General features: G+C 42.5%; 1 protein-coding gene and 1 pseudogene across 1 annotated transcript in view; one reads left to right on the top strand and one right to left on the bottom strand.

The window, feature by feature from the left end:
• The window catches only part of adcy8 (adenylate cyclase 8 (brain)), a 40,111-nt gene extending 35,045 nt beyond the window's left edge, over window positions 1-5,066 (bottom strand). The window contains exons 1-3 of the mRNA XM_062428299.1: window positions 4,824-5,066; window positions 4,444-4,629; window positions 1,034-1,231 (exon numbers count right to left, since the gene is read on the bottom strand). Of these exons, the coding sequence (XP_062284283.1) occupies window positions 1,034-1,231; window positions 4,444-4,629; window positions 4,824-5,066 (627 nt within the window). The remainder of the gene's footprint in view (window positions 1-1,033; window positions 1,232-4,443; window positions 4,630-4,823) is intronic.
• The window catches only part of LOC133991108 (tripartite motif-containing protein 16-like), a 445,082-nt pseudogene that overhangs the window by 73,466 nt on the left and 354,116 nt on the right, over window positions 1-17,500 (top strand).

Raw genomic sequence — 17,500 nt, 5'->3', positions numbered from 1 at the left:
GACTTTTTGAGACTGAGTCAATTATAGAATGCGTTGCTATGGAAACCAGTTGAGTCTCACTTTACTTGCTGCAGCTGTGAAGATCGTGTTTAAACAATTCAAACCAAAAAATAAATGAAATAAAGCAAAATATAAAGCTTAACATATAGTTTTAACTTTAAAATTGTTAATTTCTCCTTTTTTTCTGTATCAGCTAATTTTTTGCCATCAAATTTAATTTTTTTTTTTGTATTTTACACTATTTTTTGACAAGTTTACCCCAAAAATTCAGACTTATTATCTTTAGAAACTTCAATATCACCTCTAAAATGTAATTTAAAAGCGACTTTTTGAGGCTGAGTCAATTATAAAACGCGTTGCTATGGAAACCAGTTGAGTCTGAGTTTCCTTGCTGCAGCTGTGAAGAAGCTTATTCGTCATTTTTATAATATTCAAACCAAAAAATAAATGAAATAAAGCAAAGTATAAACCTTAACATACAGTTTATCCTTTTTATTTCCCTTTGAGTAACTTTAAAATTTCAATTTGAACTTTTTCTTTGGTATTTTACACTATTTTACATAAGTTTAACCCAAAAATCCAGACTGTTACTTTATGAAAACTTCAATATTGCCTCTAAAATTTTATGTATTCAGTATAAGATTCAAAATATTTGGTTCAGTTTCTCCTTTTTATTTCCCTTTGAGTAACTTTAAAATGTCAAATTGAACATATTTGTTGTATTTTAACACTATTTTAGACACGTTTACCTCAAAAAAGCTGATATATTTCTCCACTAGAATTTCATTTTGTCATAATTTTACAGTAAATATTCAGCAAAGACGATATTTAGAGTTAGAGATATATTATAAATGTTTGGCTTCTTTTCTCTGTGATATCAACAGTCTCTCTATAATCCCTTTAGCTCACTCATAACAGGAGATTATTAATGTTTTCCTTCATCTACAGAATAAGATATGAGGAAGGAGAGAGAAAGAAGAAAAAAAGAAAAAAGAAAAAAAACAGTCATCTTTGTCTAGAAGCCCCCAGCTACCTTCTCTTCCAGGCTGGAGTCTTTAAACATCAGAGAGAAAGGCTTGATATGCTCTCTTCTCAACTTATCGCCACTCCGTAAGTCGATGGCGTTCTCTATTCGCTTGTTAATTTCCTCAGGACCAGAGTGGACATGCAAAGCTTGTGCGAGATGGTTTGGAAGCAGATTTATCGAATTTCTCGTTAGGGCGGCCAGAGTCTATAAAAAGGGGGGAAAGCACATGCACATACAATGAACCTTGCTTCTCCCCCTTTTTGTTGTTGTTGTTGTTTTTAGAGACACAAACAAACAGTTACGATCATTACATACACAAAAAAAAAGAGAGAAGAAAAAAAAGAAGATTAACCCTTCCTGTTGTCCTCATGGCAAGGAAGGACAGGAGGAAGGGAGGAAAGGAAGGAAGGAAGGAAGGGAGGGAGGGAGGAAGGAAGGAAGGAAGGAATGAGGGAGGGAGGAAGGAAGGACAGGAGGAAGGGAGGAAGGGAGGAAGGAAGGAGGGAGGGAGGGAGGAAGGAAGGAAGGAAGGAATGAGGGAGGGAGGAAGGAAGGAGGGAAGGAAGGAGAGAAGGAAGGACGGAAGGAAGGAAGGAGGGAGGGAAAGAGGAAGGAAGGGAGGGAGGAAGGACGGAGGGAGAGAGGGAGGGAGGAAGGAAGGAAGGAGGGAAGGAGAGAAGGAAGGAAAGGAGTAAAGAGAGAGGGAGGAAAAGAGGAATGAGAGAAGGAAGGAAGGAAGGAAGGAAGGAGGGAATGAGGGAGGGAGGGATAAAGGAAAAGTGGAAGGGACGAAGGAAGGACAGAGGAAAGAAGGACAGAGGAAAGAAGGACAGAGGAAAGAAGGAAGGGAGGAAGTAAAGGAAGAAAGTAAGGAAGGAGGGAAGGAAAGAAGGAGGGGTGGAGGGGTGGAGGAAAAGAGGAAGGGAGTAAGGAGGGATGAGGAAAAGAGGAAGGGACGAAGGAGAGAAGGAAGGAAGGAAGGAAAGGAGTAAGGAGGGATGAGGAAAAGAGGAAGGGATGAAGGAGAGAAGGAATGAAGGAAGGAAAGGAGGAAGGAAGGAAGGAAAGGAGTAAAGAGGGAGGGAGGAAAAGAGGAAGGGAGGAATGAAGGAAGGAAGGAAGGAAAGGAGTAAAGAGGGAGGGAGGAAAAGAGGAAGGGAGGAAGGATAGAAGGAAGGAAGGAAAGGAGTAAGGAGGGATGGAGGAAAAGAGGGAGTAAGGAGGGATGAGGAAAAGAGGAAGGGATGAAGGAGAGAAGGAAGGAATGAAAGGAGTAAGGAGGGATGGAGGAAAAGAGGGAGTAAGGAGGGATGGAGGAAAAGAGGAAGGGAAGAAGGAAGGAAGGAAAGGAGGAAGGAGGGAGGGAGGAAAAGAGGAAGGGAGGGAGGGGGGAAGGAAAGGAGCAAGGAGGGAGGGAGGAAGGAAGGAGGAAAAGAGGAAAGAAGGAAGGAGAGAAGGAAGGAAGGAAGGTAGGAAAAGAGGAAGGGAGGAAGGAAGTAAAGAAGGGAGGAAAGAAGGAGGGAATGAATGAGGAAGGAAGGAAGGAAGGAAAGGAGTAAAGAGGGAAGGAGGAAAAGAGGAAGGAGAGAAGGAAGGAAGGAAAGGAGGAAGGGAGGAAAGAAGGAATGAGGAAGGAAGGAAGGAAGGAGGAAGGAAGGAGGAAGGAAGGAAGGAGTAAAGAGGGAAGGAGGAAAAGAGGAAGGAGAGAAGGAAGGAAAGGAGTAAGGGGGATAGAGGAAAAGAGGAAGGGACGAAGGAGAGAAGGAAGGAAGGAGAGAAGGAAGGAAGGAAGGAAAGGAGTAAAGAGGGAGGGAGGAAAAGAGGAAGGGAGGAAGGAGAGAAGGAAGGAAGGAAAGGAGGAATGTAAGAAAAAAGAAGGAAGGAAGCAAGGAAAGGAGTAAAGACGGAGGGAGGAAAAGAGGAAGGGAGGAAGGAGAGAAGGAAGGAAGGAAGGAAAGGAGTAAGGAGGGATGAGGAAAAGAGGAAGGGACGAAGGAGAGAAGGAAGGAAGGAAGGAAGGAATAAAGGAAGGAAGGAAGGAAGGAGGGAGCAAAGAAAGAGGGAAGGAGGGGGAGAACGAAGGAAAAATTAAAGAAAGAGGAAGGAAAGAAGGAACAGTCAAAAGAGACGGGAGGACAACAGGAAGGTATGGGGGGGGTTAGGGGGGGTTTAGGGGGAGGGGGGTTTAGGGGGGGTTTAGGGGGAGGGGGGTTTAGGGGGGGTTTAGGGGGAGGGGGGTTTAGGGGGGGTTGCAGGAAGTGAATCAGACAAACAAGCTGGGAGTATCACTCATTCAATGGCAGCACTGATGATGTGTAACTATTATACACTTTATAACAAAGCTGTGAGTTATCAGCTGTGATGAGGGGATGAATAAATAAATAAAGAAAAGAAAGAAGGATGGAAAGATTGAAGGGATGAAAACACACAAACAGATGAGAATTAAACACAATATATAAATATGAGGCTTGAAAAGCTGCAAAATATCAGAATGAATTATAAACATTTAATTAACTTCTGTTTCTATAAGTCTCATTAAAACTATAATACTACAAAAAGTACTACTACTATTAGTACTACTACTACTATTAGTACTACTACTACTACTACTACAAAAAGTACTACTACTACTACTATTAGTACTACTACTACTACTAATACTATTAGTACTACTACTACTACTACAAAAAGTACTACTACTACTATTAGTACTACTATTACTACTACAAAAAGTACTACTACTAATACTACTACTACTAATATAAAAAGTACTACTACTACTACTACAAAAAGTACTACTACTACAAAAAGTATTACTACTACTGTTACAACTACTAGTACTACAACAAGTACTACTACTACAAAAAGTACTACTACTACAAAAAGTACTACTACTACAAAAAGTATTACTACTACTACTACTACAAAAAGTACTACTACTACAAAAAGTATTACTACTACTGTTACAACTACTAGTACTACAAAAAGTACTACTACTACAAAAAGTACTACTACTACAAAAAGTACTACTACTACTGTTACAACTACTGCTACTACAAAAAGTACTACTACTACTACATTTACTACTACAAAAAGTACTACTACTACTACTACTACTACAAAAAGTACTCCTCCTCCGTGTACTTCCCCACTCAGTAAATGTGTCGTCACATTCATTAAAGAGAAGCACCTGAAGTAAAAAAATAAAAAGTGATAAAGTTTATAAAACGAGGATCAAACTCATTTTCTGGGAGCCGCTGACATCATTCATCAGCTCTCCATCATTAAGCTGAGAGTTAAACTCTGGATACATGACGCTTTCTGAGTGTCTGAGTCCTACGGAACCGGCGGCCATCTTTCTGAGTGTCCGAGTCCTACGGAGCCGGCGGCCATCTTTCTGAGTGTCCGAGTCCTACGGAGCCGGCGGCCATCTTTCTGAGTGTCTGAGTCCTACGGAGCCGGCGGCCATCTTTCTGAGTGTCTGAGTCCTGTAGAGCCGGCAGCCATCTTTCTGAGTGTCTGCGTCCTGTAGAGCCGGCGGCCATCTTTCTGAGTGTCTGCGTCCTGTAGAGCCGGCAGCCATCTTTCTGAGTGTCTGCGTCCTACGGAGCCGACGGCCATCTTTCTGAGTGTCCGAGTCCTACGGAGCCGGCGGCCATCTTTCTGAGTGTCTGCGTCCTGTAGAGCCGGCGGCCATCTTTCTGAGTGTCTGCGTCCTGTAGAGCCGACGGCCATCTTTCTGAGTGTCTGAGTCCTACGGAGCCGGCAGCCATCTTTCTGAGTGTCTGAGTCCTACGGAGCCGACGGCCATCTTTCTGAGTGTCTGAGTCCTACGGAGCCGGCGGCCATCTTTCTGAGTGTCTGCGTCCTGTAGAGCCGGCAGCCATCTTTCTGAGTGTCTGAGTCCTACGGAGCCGGCAGCCATCTTTCTGAGTGTCTGAGTCCTACGGAGCCGGCGGCCATCTTTCTGAGTGTCTGAGTCCTGTAGAGCCGGCAGCCATCTTTCTGAGTGTCTGAGTCCTACGGAGCCGGCGGCCATCTTTCTGAGTGTCCGAGTCCTACGGAGCCGGCGGCCATCTTTCTGAGTGTCCGAGTCCTACGGAGCCGGCGGCCATCTTTCTGAGTGTCTGCGTCCTGTAGAGCCGGCAGCCATCTTTCTGAGTGTCTGAGTCCTACGGAGCCGGCAGCCATCTTTCTGAGTGTCCGAGTCCTACGGAGACGGCGGCCATCTTTCTGAGTGTCTGAGTCCTACGGAGCCGACGGCCATCTTTCTGAGTGTCTGAGTCCTACGGAGCCGGCGGCCATCTTTCTGAGTGTCTGAGTCCTACGGAGCCGGCAGCCATCTTTCTGAGTGTCTGAGTCCTACAGAGCCGGCAGCCATTAAAGTCATTGAGGGAAAAATGTGCCATGACAGAAATGTGAGAGTGAGATTCAAATGTCTCACCTCCTAATCTTCATGCTACGAGTGGAGTCCGTTATTAAAGGATTATTAAAAGTTCATTTTCACACCACGATGGTCCTTTTTTTTTAACCTTTCAAGGTTTATACCAGGGGTGTCAAACATGAGGCCCGTGGGCCAGAACCGGCCAGCCAAGGGGTCCAATGCGGCCCACTTCCTGTCTTCTTTTCCTTCCTTCTTCCCTTCCCTCCTCTCTTCCATTTCTTCCATCTGTCCTTGCTCCCTTTCTTCCTTCCATCTTTCTTTCCTGTCTTCTTTTCCTTCCTTCCTTCTTTCTTGTCTTCTCTTCCTTTCTCCCTCCCTTCCTTCCTTCCTCTCTTCTTCTCCTTCCTTCCTTCTTCCCTTCCTCTCTTCCTTTCTTCCATCTATCCTTGCTCCCTTCCTTCCTTCCATCTTTCTTTATTGTCTTCTCTTCCTTTCTCCCTTCCTTCCATCCTTCCTTCCTCTCTTCTTCTCCTTCCTTCCTTCTTCCCTTCCTCTCTTCCTTTCTTCCATCTATCCTTGCTCCCTTCCTTCCTTCCATCTTTCTTTATTGTCTTCTCTTCCTTTCTCCCTCCCTTCCTTCCTTCCTTCCTCTCTTCTTCTCCTTCCTTCTTCCCTTCCTCTCTTCCATCTGTCCATGCTCCCTTTCTTTCTTCTTCACCAACTAATTCACCAACTTCTCACTTGATTTCTAACCTCAGTAAACGTTTTCAAAATGTGTTTATGGTCTCAATCGCTAGTTTAAAGCCTTCTTCAATGCAGTATGATGTTCATTTGGGACATTTTGGCCTCCCTGATTTTATATGTGACGATAAAGCAGGGTATGCATTAGGGCGTGGCTACGTAGTGATTGACAGGTTGATTGGTTCACAGGTTCAGGAGGGCGCCTCATGCTCCTCCTGATGCCCATATAAGTAGAATCCCTGTTTTTATTTTTCCCAGCATGCACCTGAAATTTTCAAGATGGCGCTGCCCAGATCCGATACTATTGGCCTCCGAGCAGCAGTCCACAAACTAATGGGTGACGTCACGGCTGTTACATCCATTTTATATACAGTCTATGGTGCAGTCACTGCATTCACAATAAAATGGAAATGAAACGATTGAAAAATAACAGAAACTTTGCTCGAAATGCAAAAATAAAAATGAAACACTGAAACGTTTTGCTACCTTTAGAAAAACCTTCTTGTTCTTACTTCTTTTAAAGATCAACAACTGTCAGATTAATTTATAATATAAGAAAAAAAACAAATAATTTAGCAAATATTGAACCAGGAAAAGCTTGTCTCTGTACTAAATACTCAGGACTTCCCCACATGCTTTCTTCCTCTGCTAGAATAAAGTAATAACTCAACACAGTAAAGATAAAATCAGTAAAGATAAGCAAGACGGAGCTGCACTGAAGTTGATCCCGAACTCAACACAACCTCTGTTGCATATGAATGAAAAACGACCTGCGTGTCAAATAATTTACATAAACTGAGCGGCTGCAGAAAAACACACGAGCTTCATTATAATGAAGACAATCGGTCGGCGTTTTGTGGAATCGGAAGAGCATCAAACACTTCAGATGTGTTTCTAGAGTCTGCTGATGACGGCGGTGACATGCAAAACCTCATTATCAGTTTATTTTAGGAAGATTTCAGCTCACTTCTCTGCAGAATAGACTCACATAATGAATATATGTGAGTGTAATATGGGATGTAGAAGCCCATATATACAGTGGAGGAAGACATTTGAGCATTAGTGATAATACCTATAATTTTTGATGTTTAAATAGCTTATAACTTTCAATAATATGCAATTTAATGTGTTTTTACGACACTGATCAATACAAAAATATCCTTTAATATCACAATTTAAAGATCTGTGGATGATAGATGGTGTGAAGCTGTTTTTACCACATTTAACCTTCCTGTCGTCCTCCCGGGTCAAATTGATCGCGTCTGTTTTGACTGTTCCTTCTTTCCTTCCTCCCTCCTTCTTTCCTTCCTCCCTCCCTTCCTTCCGTCCTTCCTCCCTCCCTTCTTCCATCCCCCTTTCTTCCTTCCCTCTGTCCTTCCTTCCTCCCTCCTTCCTTCCTTCCTCCCTCCCTCCTTCTTTCCTCCGTCCTTCCTTTCCTTTCTCCCTTCCTTCTTTCCTATCCTTTCTTCCCTCCTTACTCCCTTCCTCCTTCCTTCCTTCCGCCCTCCTTTCCTTCCTTGCTCCCTCCTTCCTTCCTACCCCCTACCTTCCTTCCTTTCCTTCCTTCCTCCCTCCCTCCTTCTCCTCTTTCTTTCCTCCCCCTACCTTCCTTCTTTCCTCTGTCCTTCCTCCCTTCCTATCCTTTCCTCCTTTCCTTCCCTCCTTCCTTTCCTCCCTTCCTCCCTCCTTTCCTACCTTCCCTCCTTCCTTCTTTTCTTTCCTCCCTCCCTCCTTGTCCTCTTTCTTTCCTCCCCCCTACCTTCCTTCTTCCTTTCCTCCCTCCTTTCCTTCCTTCCCTCAGTCCTTCCTCCCTTCCTTCCTTCCTTCCCTCCCCTCCTTCCTTGACTCAAGGACAACAGGAGGGTTAAACATCATTAAGATATTCAGATATCCACTAGCCACACCCGGGTTCAGAGGAGACAGTAGTCTGCGTTATGAACCGTGCTGCCATGATTGTTTTTGGCAACAGAAGCTCACAGCCTGAAGGCCTTCGATCTCTGACATTTCATTTCTTCATACTGGGTCAGTGTGTTGTTGCCTGCAGCAGTGGTCGGCTGCGTCGGGGTTACATGTATGATACATATGAATAACACAATATGTTTGTGTAATTTGAAAATGCCAACATACAAAGCCAGTGAAAAGGGCAAGTGGAGGCGGGGTGGCGACTGAAAGATCAGACCGTGTTAAAGCATACATTGATGTTAGAAGGGTTTTCATCTGCTGGATGTCTCACATGTCTGACAGTGTGACAGATTATCTGATGCTTTACAGCCAGAAAAGATCATTTATTGCCGCATGTCTTGTTGTTTGGAGGCAGGATTGCAAGCGAGCGATTATGTGGACCACAAACACGCTGCAGGGGGAAATGAAGGATGGGAAAATATCTCAATATCTACAAGCGTGGATCAGCACAATATGTAATAAATACGGCCCTGGTCTCCAGAGAATGAAACATAATGACTGCGGTTATCCCGACTTCTTCATCTCAGCTCAGTGGTCGGTATGTTTGAGACTGTTGTGTGTTTTTAATCCCCTGCAGCACTGCTTCAGGTGGGTTGTTTTGGTGTGTCGTTTCATTACATTTCATTATGTTTCGTCACATTGCGTTTCGTCACGTTGTGTTGGTTACATTACGTGTTGTTCCGTGTCATTTTATGTTGTTTCATTACGTTTTCTGTCATGGCTTTTTTACATTTCATGTTGTGTTATTTTGTTTCGTGTAGCATTTTTTTTTTTTTTTACGTTTCGTGTTTTTTATTACGTGACTTTTCGTGTCATTTTGTGTTGTTTCATAACGTTTCGTGTCATGGAATTTTTTTTACATTTTGTGTTGTTTCGTTACGTTGCATTACTTGTTGTTTCGTGTTGTCATTTTGTGTCGTGTTTTTTTTAACATTTCGTGGAGTTTCGTTACGTAACGTGTTGTTTCGTGTCATTTTGTTACGTTTCATTCCGTTTCGTGTGGCTGTTTTTTTTACGTTTTGAGTTGTTTCATTACATGACTTGTTTCGTGTCATATACAACAATATACACAGACTCATGATGAAACCAGACCAAAGTTAAACAAATAATTAACGATACCAATATAATAAAGCTCAGTCTACCTTTAATTTCTGTAATGTCTAAAGGTAGAGAGCTCCACGATGACGTTGCTGTGTACATCCCTGTTCTCCTTATGGTATTTGATGTAAGTCTGACCCATCACTACACGCCTGGTGTTATAGTCGTGTAACTGTACCTACGAGCAGGATTTATGACATCACAACTGGTTTTCTGGAAAATTTTAACTTGCAAAAACACTGACAATAGACTTTACAGTGAAGGAAGAGACACCTTGAAATTAACAATATTTGCATATTCATAGATCTGGAGTTTTTCTTTCCAAACAACGGTGAAGGAGTAGATGTAATTTGAGGTAATTTAAGGACATAACTGGTTTCCTTCTTGTAGGAAAATGTATTCTTTTCCAGGTATTAATTGATGTAATATCTTGTGAACAGGTGGAATGAGTAAGAGTGAGTGTGGAGGAGCCAGAATGAGATCGAGTTGCCACCTTCAGCATTAAACAATTAACAGATTGTCTCAAAACGTCTCAAAGACCAACACCAACCAATAGAAACCTGATAATGAGTCTGGCTTCTTTTTGTACTGGAGCACAGACACGGAGCGACGGGCTCCTCTGAAGAAACATACAACCTTCCTTTTTGAGGTGAAAGCCCTGTGATGGTGCAGTGCAGTGCATCATGGGAGCCAGCAGGCACACAGTGGAGCATGAAAGAGGTAAAGACAGAGCCACTCAGTCTGTGTCTGAGAGTCTGCGGTCATCAAGGACTCACACAGGATGAATCTCGTGGGTCTGATGACGGCAGTCAGTCGTCCATCCGGGACAACAGTTCCCATAATCACAGTGACGGACAGGATGTGATGACATTCATTTGATGGCTATCATTATGAAGCAGGATGTTTGGAAGATAATGGTTGGACACAGATACCAAATACTGTTTTTATGGTGTTTATCGGCGAGAAAGCAGAAAGACGAAGCTACTGATTAACCAGCAGTAAAGAAGATGATTCATCGTTTATTACTCTTTACTGCACCTCAAACCAATACTATAAATGGAAGTAAATGTCAGCATATAAACTGTTATAATGTTGATAAAACTTAAAACGATCATCCTGTAGCACAGGGGTGTCAAACATGCGGCCCGTGGGCCATAACCGGCCCACCAAGTGGTCCAATCTGGCCCACTGTATAACTTTTATGAAAATTGCAGTAATTCCAATTTTTCTGCAGCTTTTCCATCCTGACCATAACATTCATATATTGAACATTGTACCAAATATTGTCAATCAGCAGCTTCTGTGCAAAATAATCTATAACAAATTGAGACATAATATTGTTAAAATTGCTTCTTAAGACGTCTAAGGCTGTTCATCTTTTGTGTAAATACATGGTTAATTATAGTAAAGTTATAATATTTATATTATTATGCAATGGTTTTACTGGTCTGGCCAACTTAAGATCAAATTGGGCTGTATGTGGCTGGAGTTAACGTACCTCAAATCCTCCACATCTGATCACAATCTACTCTGTCTCTCTTTCTAAATGAGCGTTTCTCACCTTGCCTAGTTGAGTCATCCATTCCTGACATGATGCTTTCTTCGGGTCTCTTTAACGACCCCATTTAAATGCAGTTTGTAATCCGTTTTAACCCCGAAGCACGTCAGTCTAACAATAAAGACGTTCTGTATTCTACGAGTGTTGCTGGAGCTTTGACCTTTTTTAGACTTTTGCTTCCCTGGAGTCTTTCAACCCCTGAACAAAAACTGTCTCCACTTTTATACAACTCAGGCTGAAATATGAAGCTCATACTCAACTGATAAAGTTAATATAGGGTTGAAATCTAAATGAAGAAGTCCATCCATATAGACTTTCTTCCAGTACTTCTATAGCAAAGAGCATTCCCAGAGCATTTACATCAATGTTCCTTCAGGTTCTTCACATTTTACATTTCTAACAACCTGCGTAACATCTTCATCCCAACAAGATCTGATAAGAACAGGCTCCAAACCATAGACTGTATATAACAAATGGACGTAACATCCGTGACGTCACCCATTGGTTTGTAGACTGCTGCTCGGAGGCCAATAGTATCGGATCTGAGCAGCGCCATCTTGAAAATTTCAGGTGCATGCTGGGAAAAATAAAAACAGGGATTCTACTTATATGGGCATCAGGAGGAGCATGAGGCGCCCTCCTGAACCTGTGAACCAATCAACTTGTCAATCACGACGTAGCCACGCCCTAATGCATACCCTGCTTTATCGTCACATATAAAATCAGGGAGGCCAAAATGTCCCAAATGAACATCATACTGCATTGAAGAAGGCTTTAAACTAGCGATTGAGACCATAAACACATTTTGAAAACGTTTACTGAGGTTAGAAATCAAGTGAGAAGTTGGTGAATTCTCCATTGACTTGTATAGAGACGGAAGTCCTTTTGACACCAAAACGGTCGCCCCCTGGTGGCCTTTTGATAGAATGCAGTTTTAAGTTACTTCCTCGTTGGCCTCATTTCAGAGGACCAGAACTCCCCGTCTGCTCCAAACTAAATGTGATGTCTCAAATAATGCTTGAGATTTAATATGAGAACAACATCCAACTGAAAGAAGAAGAAGAAAGAGCTTGAAAATGTAGGACTAGAGATATAAACTATGTCAATTACTCAATTATTCAATTCCTGCATACTCACTGCACCAACTACGCAGCTACAGCCATCAGACAGCATTTATTAACCAACATATGCACCACGCATACTCATCAGGTGGACTGCAGTCAGGATCCAGACCATAACCTGAGTCACTGCAGGTATAAAGGAGCTCCGGCTGAATAAGTAAAATGTCTTGTTAAAAAAAAACCAGGCGATACAAAAAAAGGAAAATAAAGAGAAACACATATTTAAGGATGTCTAGACACAGAAATATGTGTTCATTCTGCCCAGAGAAAGACCATTATAACAATACTACAAAATTGACACCAATAAGAGAACTCAAGAAAATGGAAAGAAAAGAAAAATGTGTGCAGAGAAAGGTATAAAACAAATTGGAGGGAATGGGTTTTTTTTCACTAGCCCTGATGTACTTTCTAAAAATAACAAATCTATATATTGAAAAAACCTGGTGAGACGAAGTCAAAACGCACTCACATTTTCTTTTTATGTCCCATTTTAAAATCATTCATGCATTCAGTCTAAGCAGCTATAATGGAACTAACTATTTACCTGATATATATTATTATTATTATTATGATTGTTATTATTATTATTATTATTGTTATTATTATTATTATTATTATTGTTATTATTATTATTATTATTGTTATTATTATTGGAAGATCACCACTAGAGTTACTGCAGGAAACAGAAAAGTACCTTTATACAATGCTCTAAACCAGGGGTGTCAAACATGAGGCCGGTGGGCCAGAACCGGCCCGCAGAGGAGTCCAATCCGGCCCACTTTCCTTCCTGTCTTCTTTTCCTTCCATCTTTCCTTACTCCCTTTCCTGTCTTCTCTTCCTTCCTTCCTTCCTTCTATCTGCCTTTCATTCATTCCTTCCTTCCTTCCTTCCTTCCTTCCTTCCTTCCTTCCTTTCATCTGTCCTTCCTTCCTCCCTTTCTTCCTGCTATCTTTCCTTCCTTCCTTTCATCTGTCCTTTCTTTCTTTCTTTCTTTCTTTCTTTCTTTCCTGTCTTCTCTTCCTTCCTTCCATCTGTCTTTCCTTCCTTCCTCCCTTTCTTCCTTCTATCTTTCCTTCCTGTCTTCTCTTCCTTTCTTACTTTCATCCTTTCTTTCTTTAGTTCCTTCCTCCCATCTTTCCTTTCTTTCTTTATTTCTTTCCTTCCTTCATTCCTTCCTTCCTTCCTTCCTTCCTTTCATCTGTCCCTTCTTTCTTCCTGTCTTTCTTTCTTTCTTTTTCTTTCTTTCTTTCTTTCCTGTCTTCTCTTCCTTACTTCCATCCGTCTTTCCATCTGTCTTTCTTTCTTTCCTTCCTTCCTTCCTTCCTTCCTTTCTTCCTTCCTTCCTTCCCTCTTTTAAAAGGACCGGCCCACATAAGATTGAATGAAGATGAGTTGCTCTAAAACAATCGCATCAGATAACCAGGAAACTATCAACAACCATCAAATCCATCAGTTCAAAGATTCAAAAAGATGGAAAGTCTCAGAAACGGAGAGAATAACAAACAGAGTCAGAAAGGAAGAGACAGAGAATAAAGGATGTTGGTTTAAGTCGATGACAGATGCCTGGAAGGAAGATCTTAGAAAGACAAATAAATATATAAATATAGTGAGTGCACACAGGAGGAGCAGAAACACACACACACACACACACTGAATACATACATGTACGTGTGTGTATTATATATTATTCTCCTCTTTCTCTTCTGTTTGTAAAATACATGCATTAATCATTTCAAGGATATGAAAATATACTGGATATGTTGTGGGTGTATTAAACTATGAATTAATTGCAATAAAAGTATGAAGAAATAAACCATTGTGCTTGATTGATTTATAATGAAACAGCGGCCATAATGAAGAGTGAGAACACAAAACTCCACTAAGACAAATGTGCTTCATGTAATACAATATACAACATTTATCTAACATAAAAACAAGAGGCAAGCATAAATAGACGAAGCAACTAAACATAGCACAAAAAGGAAAGGAAATGTGTGTTTGGTACATAGACTGTATATAAGAAATGGACGTAACATCCGTGACGTCACCCATTGGTTTGTGGACTGCTGCTCGGAGGCCAATAGTATCGGATCTGAGCAGCGCCATCTTGAAAATTTCAGGTGCATGCTGGGAAAAATAAAAACAGGGATTCTACTTATATAGGCATCAGGGTGGGCATGAGGCGCCCTCCTGAACCTGTGAACCAATCAACCTGTCAATCACCACGTAGCCACGCCCTAATGCATACCCTGCTTTATCGTCACATATAAAATCAGGGAGGCCAAAATGTCCCAAATGAACATCATACTGCATTGAAGAAGGCTTTAAACTAGCGATTGAGACCATAAACACATTTTGAAAACGTTTACTGAGGTTAGAAATCAAGTGAGAAGTTGGTGAATTCTCCATTGACTTGTATAGAGACGGAAGTCCTTTTGACACCAAAACGGTCGCCCCCTGGTGGCCTTTTGATAGAATGCAGTTTTAAGTTACTTCCGCGTTGGCATCATTTCAGAGGACCAGAACTCCCCGCCTGGTTAAAACAACTATGAAAAACAAACTGTATCTAAGAGTGCAGAATAAAAAGGTTTATGAACATCAATAACCCAGCTTCTATCAGACAAACCTTATTACTGTAACGTAAAACAGGATGTCACAGTTTAACCCTTGTGTCGTCCTCCCGGGTCAAATTGACCCCATCCCCTTTGACTGTTCCTTCTTCCCTCTTTCTTTAATTTTTCCTTCCTTCTTCCCATCCTCCCCTCTTTCTTTGCTCCCTCCTCCTTCCATCCTTCGTGGCTTCCTCCCTCTTTTCCTCCCTCACTCCCTCCTTACTCCTTTCCTTCCTTCCTACCTTCCTTCCTTTCTTCCTCCCTCTTTTCCTCCCTTCCTCCCTCCTTACTCCTTTCCTTCCTTCCTTCTTTCCTTCCTTCCTTCCTCCTTTCCTTCTCTCCTAATTTCCTTCCTCTTTTCGTCCTTATTCCTTTCCTTCCTTCCTTCCTTCGTTCATGCCTGCCTGCCTTCCTTCCTCCTTTCCTCCCTCCTTACTCCTTTCCTTCCTTCCTCCCTTCCTTCTCTCCTTCCTTACTCCCTTCATTCTCTCCTTCCTTCCTTCCTTATCTCCTTACTTCCTTCCTCATTTCCTTCCTTCTGTCCTTCCTTGACCTGGGGACAACAGGAGGGTTAATATCACATTGTACTATTTGGATGCATTTTAATATCAATTGTTCACTCGTTTCCTTTCGGTCTGATTGACACACACAGACACTAACAGGAAGCGGGGGGGGGGGGGTGGACGAGGACCCGGCGGACACACAAAACCCAACCGGATAGAGAGACGCTGAGCTCCGAGCAGAGCCGAGCGACAAAACATAAAAGACACTTCAAAACTCCTCCGAGGATCCTTTGATATGCAAAGAGCTCGCCTTTGAAATGACTGTCCTGACAGGCTTTCATTGTGCCCCAAAACAAAGAAGTGGCACTTTTTCATAAATAACATTCCTCTGAATCCAAACATGGTTACATCAGATGCTATAAGCTCCTGACAAAAGCTGCACACGTCCTCATTTATACACACAAGACGAAACATAACAGAGTTCACTGTGAGCTCATGACTGCAGGACATTCAGATAAACCATTGTTACCAGCAGAGAGAGAAAACGTGTGTATAAAAGCTGGAAAATGTTAATTTATCATCTTTCAGTGGACCGTATTATATTAATATAACCTGTATTAATACTGTTATTAGTGCTGGAAGGACTGATTAACCCTCCTGTTGTCCTCGAGTCAAGGAAGGAAGGAAATAAGGAAGGAAGGAAGGAAAGGAAGGAAGGAAGGAAGGAAGAAAGAAAAGGAGGGAGGAAGGTAGGAAGGGAGGAAGGAAAGGAAGGAAAGATGGAAGGATGGAAGGAAAGGTGGAAGGATGGAAGGAAGCAAAGAAGGAAGGAAAGGAGGGAGGAAGGAAGGAAGGAAGGAATGATGGAAGTAAGGAAGGAAGGAAGGAAAGATGGATGGAAGGAAGGAAGGAGGAAGGAAGGGAGGAAAGAAGGAAGGAAGGAAAGAAGGAAGGAAGGAAGGAAAGCTGGAAGGATGGAAGGAAGGAAGGAAGGAAGGAGGGAAGGAAGGAAGAAAAGGAGGGAGGAAGGAAGGAGGAAAGGAAAGAAGGAATGATGGAAGGAAGGAAGGAAAGATGGAAGGATGGAAAGAAGGGAGGAAGGAAAGAAGGAATGATGGAAGTAAGGAAGGAAGGAAAGAAGGAAGGAAGGAAGGGAAGGAAGGAAGGGAGGAAGGAAAGGAGGGAAGGAAAGAAGGAAGGAAGGAAGGAATACTGCAGTATTGCTGTACTGTAGTATTTTTCATGCATTATTTATCTCCTCTCTTTATTGTTATTTAATGCATACTTGTATATTTCTACTGTGTTGTATCTTGTTAAGAGTTTAAAACCCGGATCATCGTGTTTTCCAACCTCTAAGTGTCCACTGGCTGCTCTCCATACAGCACCATGCGTCACATCTAAATGAACATCTCAGTATGTCCGTCCAGGTCTTCGGGACGAGCTGCCAACATTATCTGACATGAAATATGAAGCTAATTGACCTCCCCTCCCTCCCTCCCCTCCTCTTCCCCCTCTCTCTCTGAAATCTGAAATGTTCCCGATGTGGTGACGGTGACGTTGGTGCTGAACAGGTTGAAGGAAGCTGCCGGTCGGGTTTCTAGCGGAGGAACATTGAGTCCCGGCCAGACGCGCTGTCGTGGCGCTGGGCGTCCGCCAGCAATCTGGGGACGCAAATGTGGCCTAAATATGAATCCCAGTTAACCCTCCTGTTGTCCTCGAGTCAAGGAAGAAAGGGAGGGAGGAAGGAAGGAAGGAAGAAGGAAGGAAAAGAGGGAGGGATGAAGGAAGGAAAGGAGGGAAGGAGGGAAGGAAGAAGGAAGGAAGGGAGTAAGGAAGAAATAAGGAAGGAGGGCAAGGAATGAAGGAAGGAGAAGATTAAGGAGGAAGGAAGGGAGGACGGAAGAAAAAAGGAAGGAAGGAGGGAGGGAGAAAGGAAAAGAGGAAGGAATGAAAGAAGGACAGAGGAAATAAGGAAGGGAGGAAGGTAGAGTGGAGGAAAGAAAGAGAGAAGGAGGGAAGAAAGAAGGAAGGGAGGAAGGAAAGGAAGGAAGGAAGGAGGAAATGAAAGGAGGGAGGGAGGGAGGGAGGAAGGAAGGACAGAAAGAAGGAGGAAGGAAGGACAGGCGGAAGGACCCTAACCCTAACCCTTTCCTCCCTTCCTTCTTTCCTCCTTTTCTTCCTTCCCTCCCTCCTTCCTTCCTTCCATCCTTCCATCTTCCCTTCCTTCCTTCCATCTTTCCTTCCTTCCTTCCTTACTTCCTTCCTTTCTTGCATCTTTCCTTCCTTCCTTGACTCGAGGACAACAGGAGGGTCAGGTGAGTTAGAGTGGAGAGAAACCTAAAACATGCAGCAGCAGCTCTACAGGAGAAGGGTTAAAAGTTTTGCAACTTGCCAGATAGACAATAATTAAGTTTTATCATGATGTTGATGGAAAAAGTCAAAATACCTAAAATATATATAAATATAAAATAACAAGTTAAAACAAACTTTGCAC

The sequence above is a fragment of the Scomber scombrus genome, chromosome 11 (assembly GCF_963691925.1).
Source record: "Scomber scombrus chromosome 11, fScoSco1.1, whole genome shotgun sequence".
Lineage (NCBI taxonomy): Eukaryota > Metazoa > Chordata > Actinopteri > Scombriformes > Scombridae > Scomber > Scomber scombrus.
This window is presented reverse-complemented; position numbering and strand designations above follow the sequence as displayed.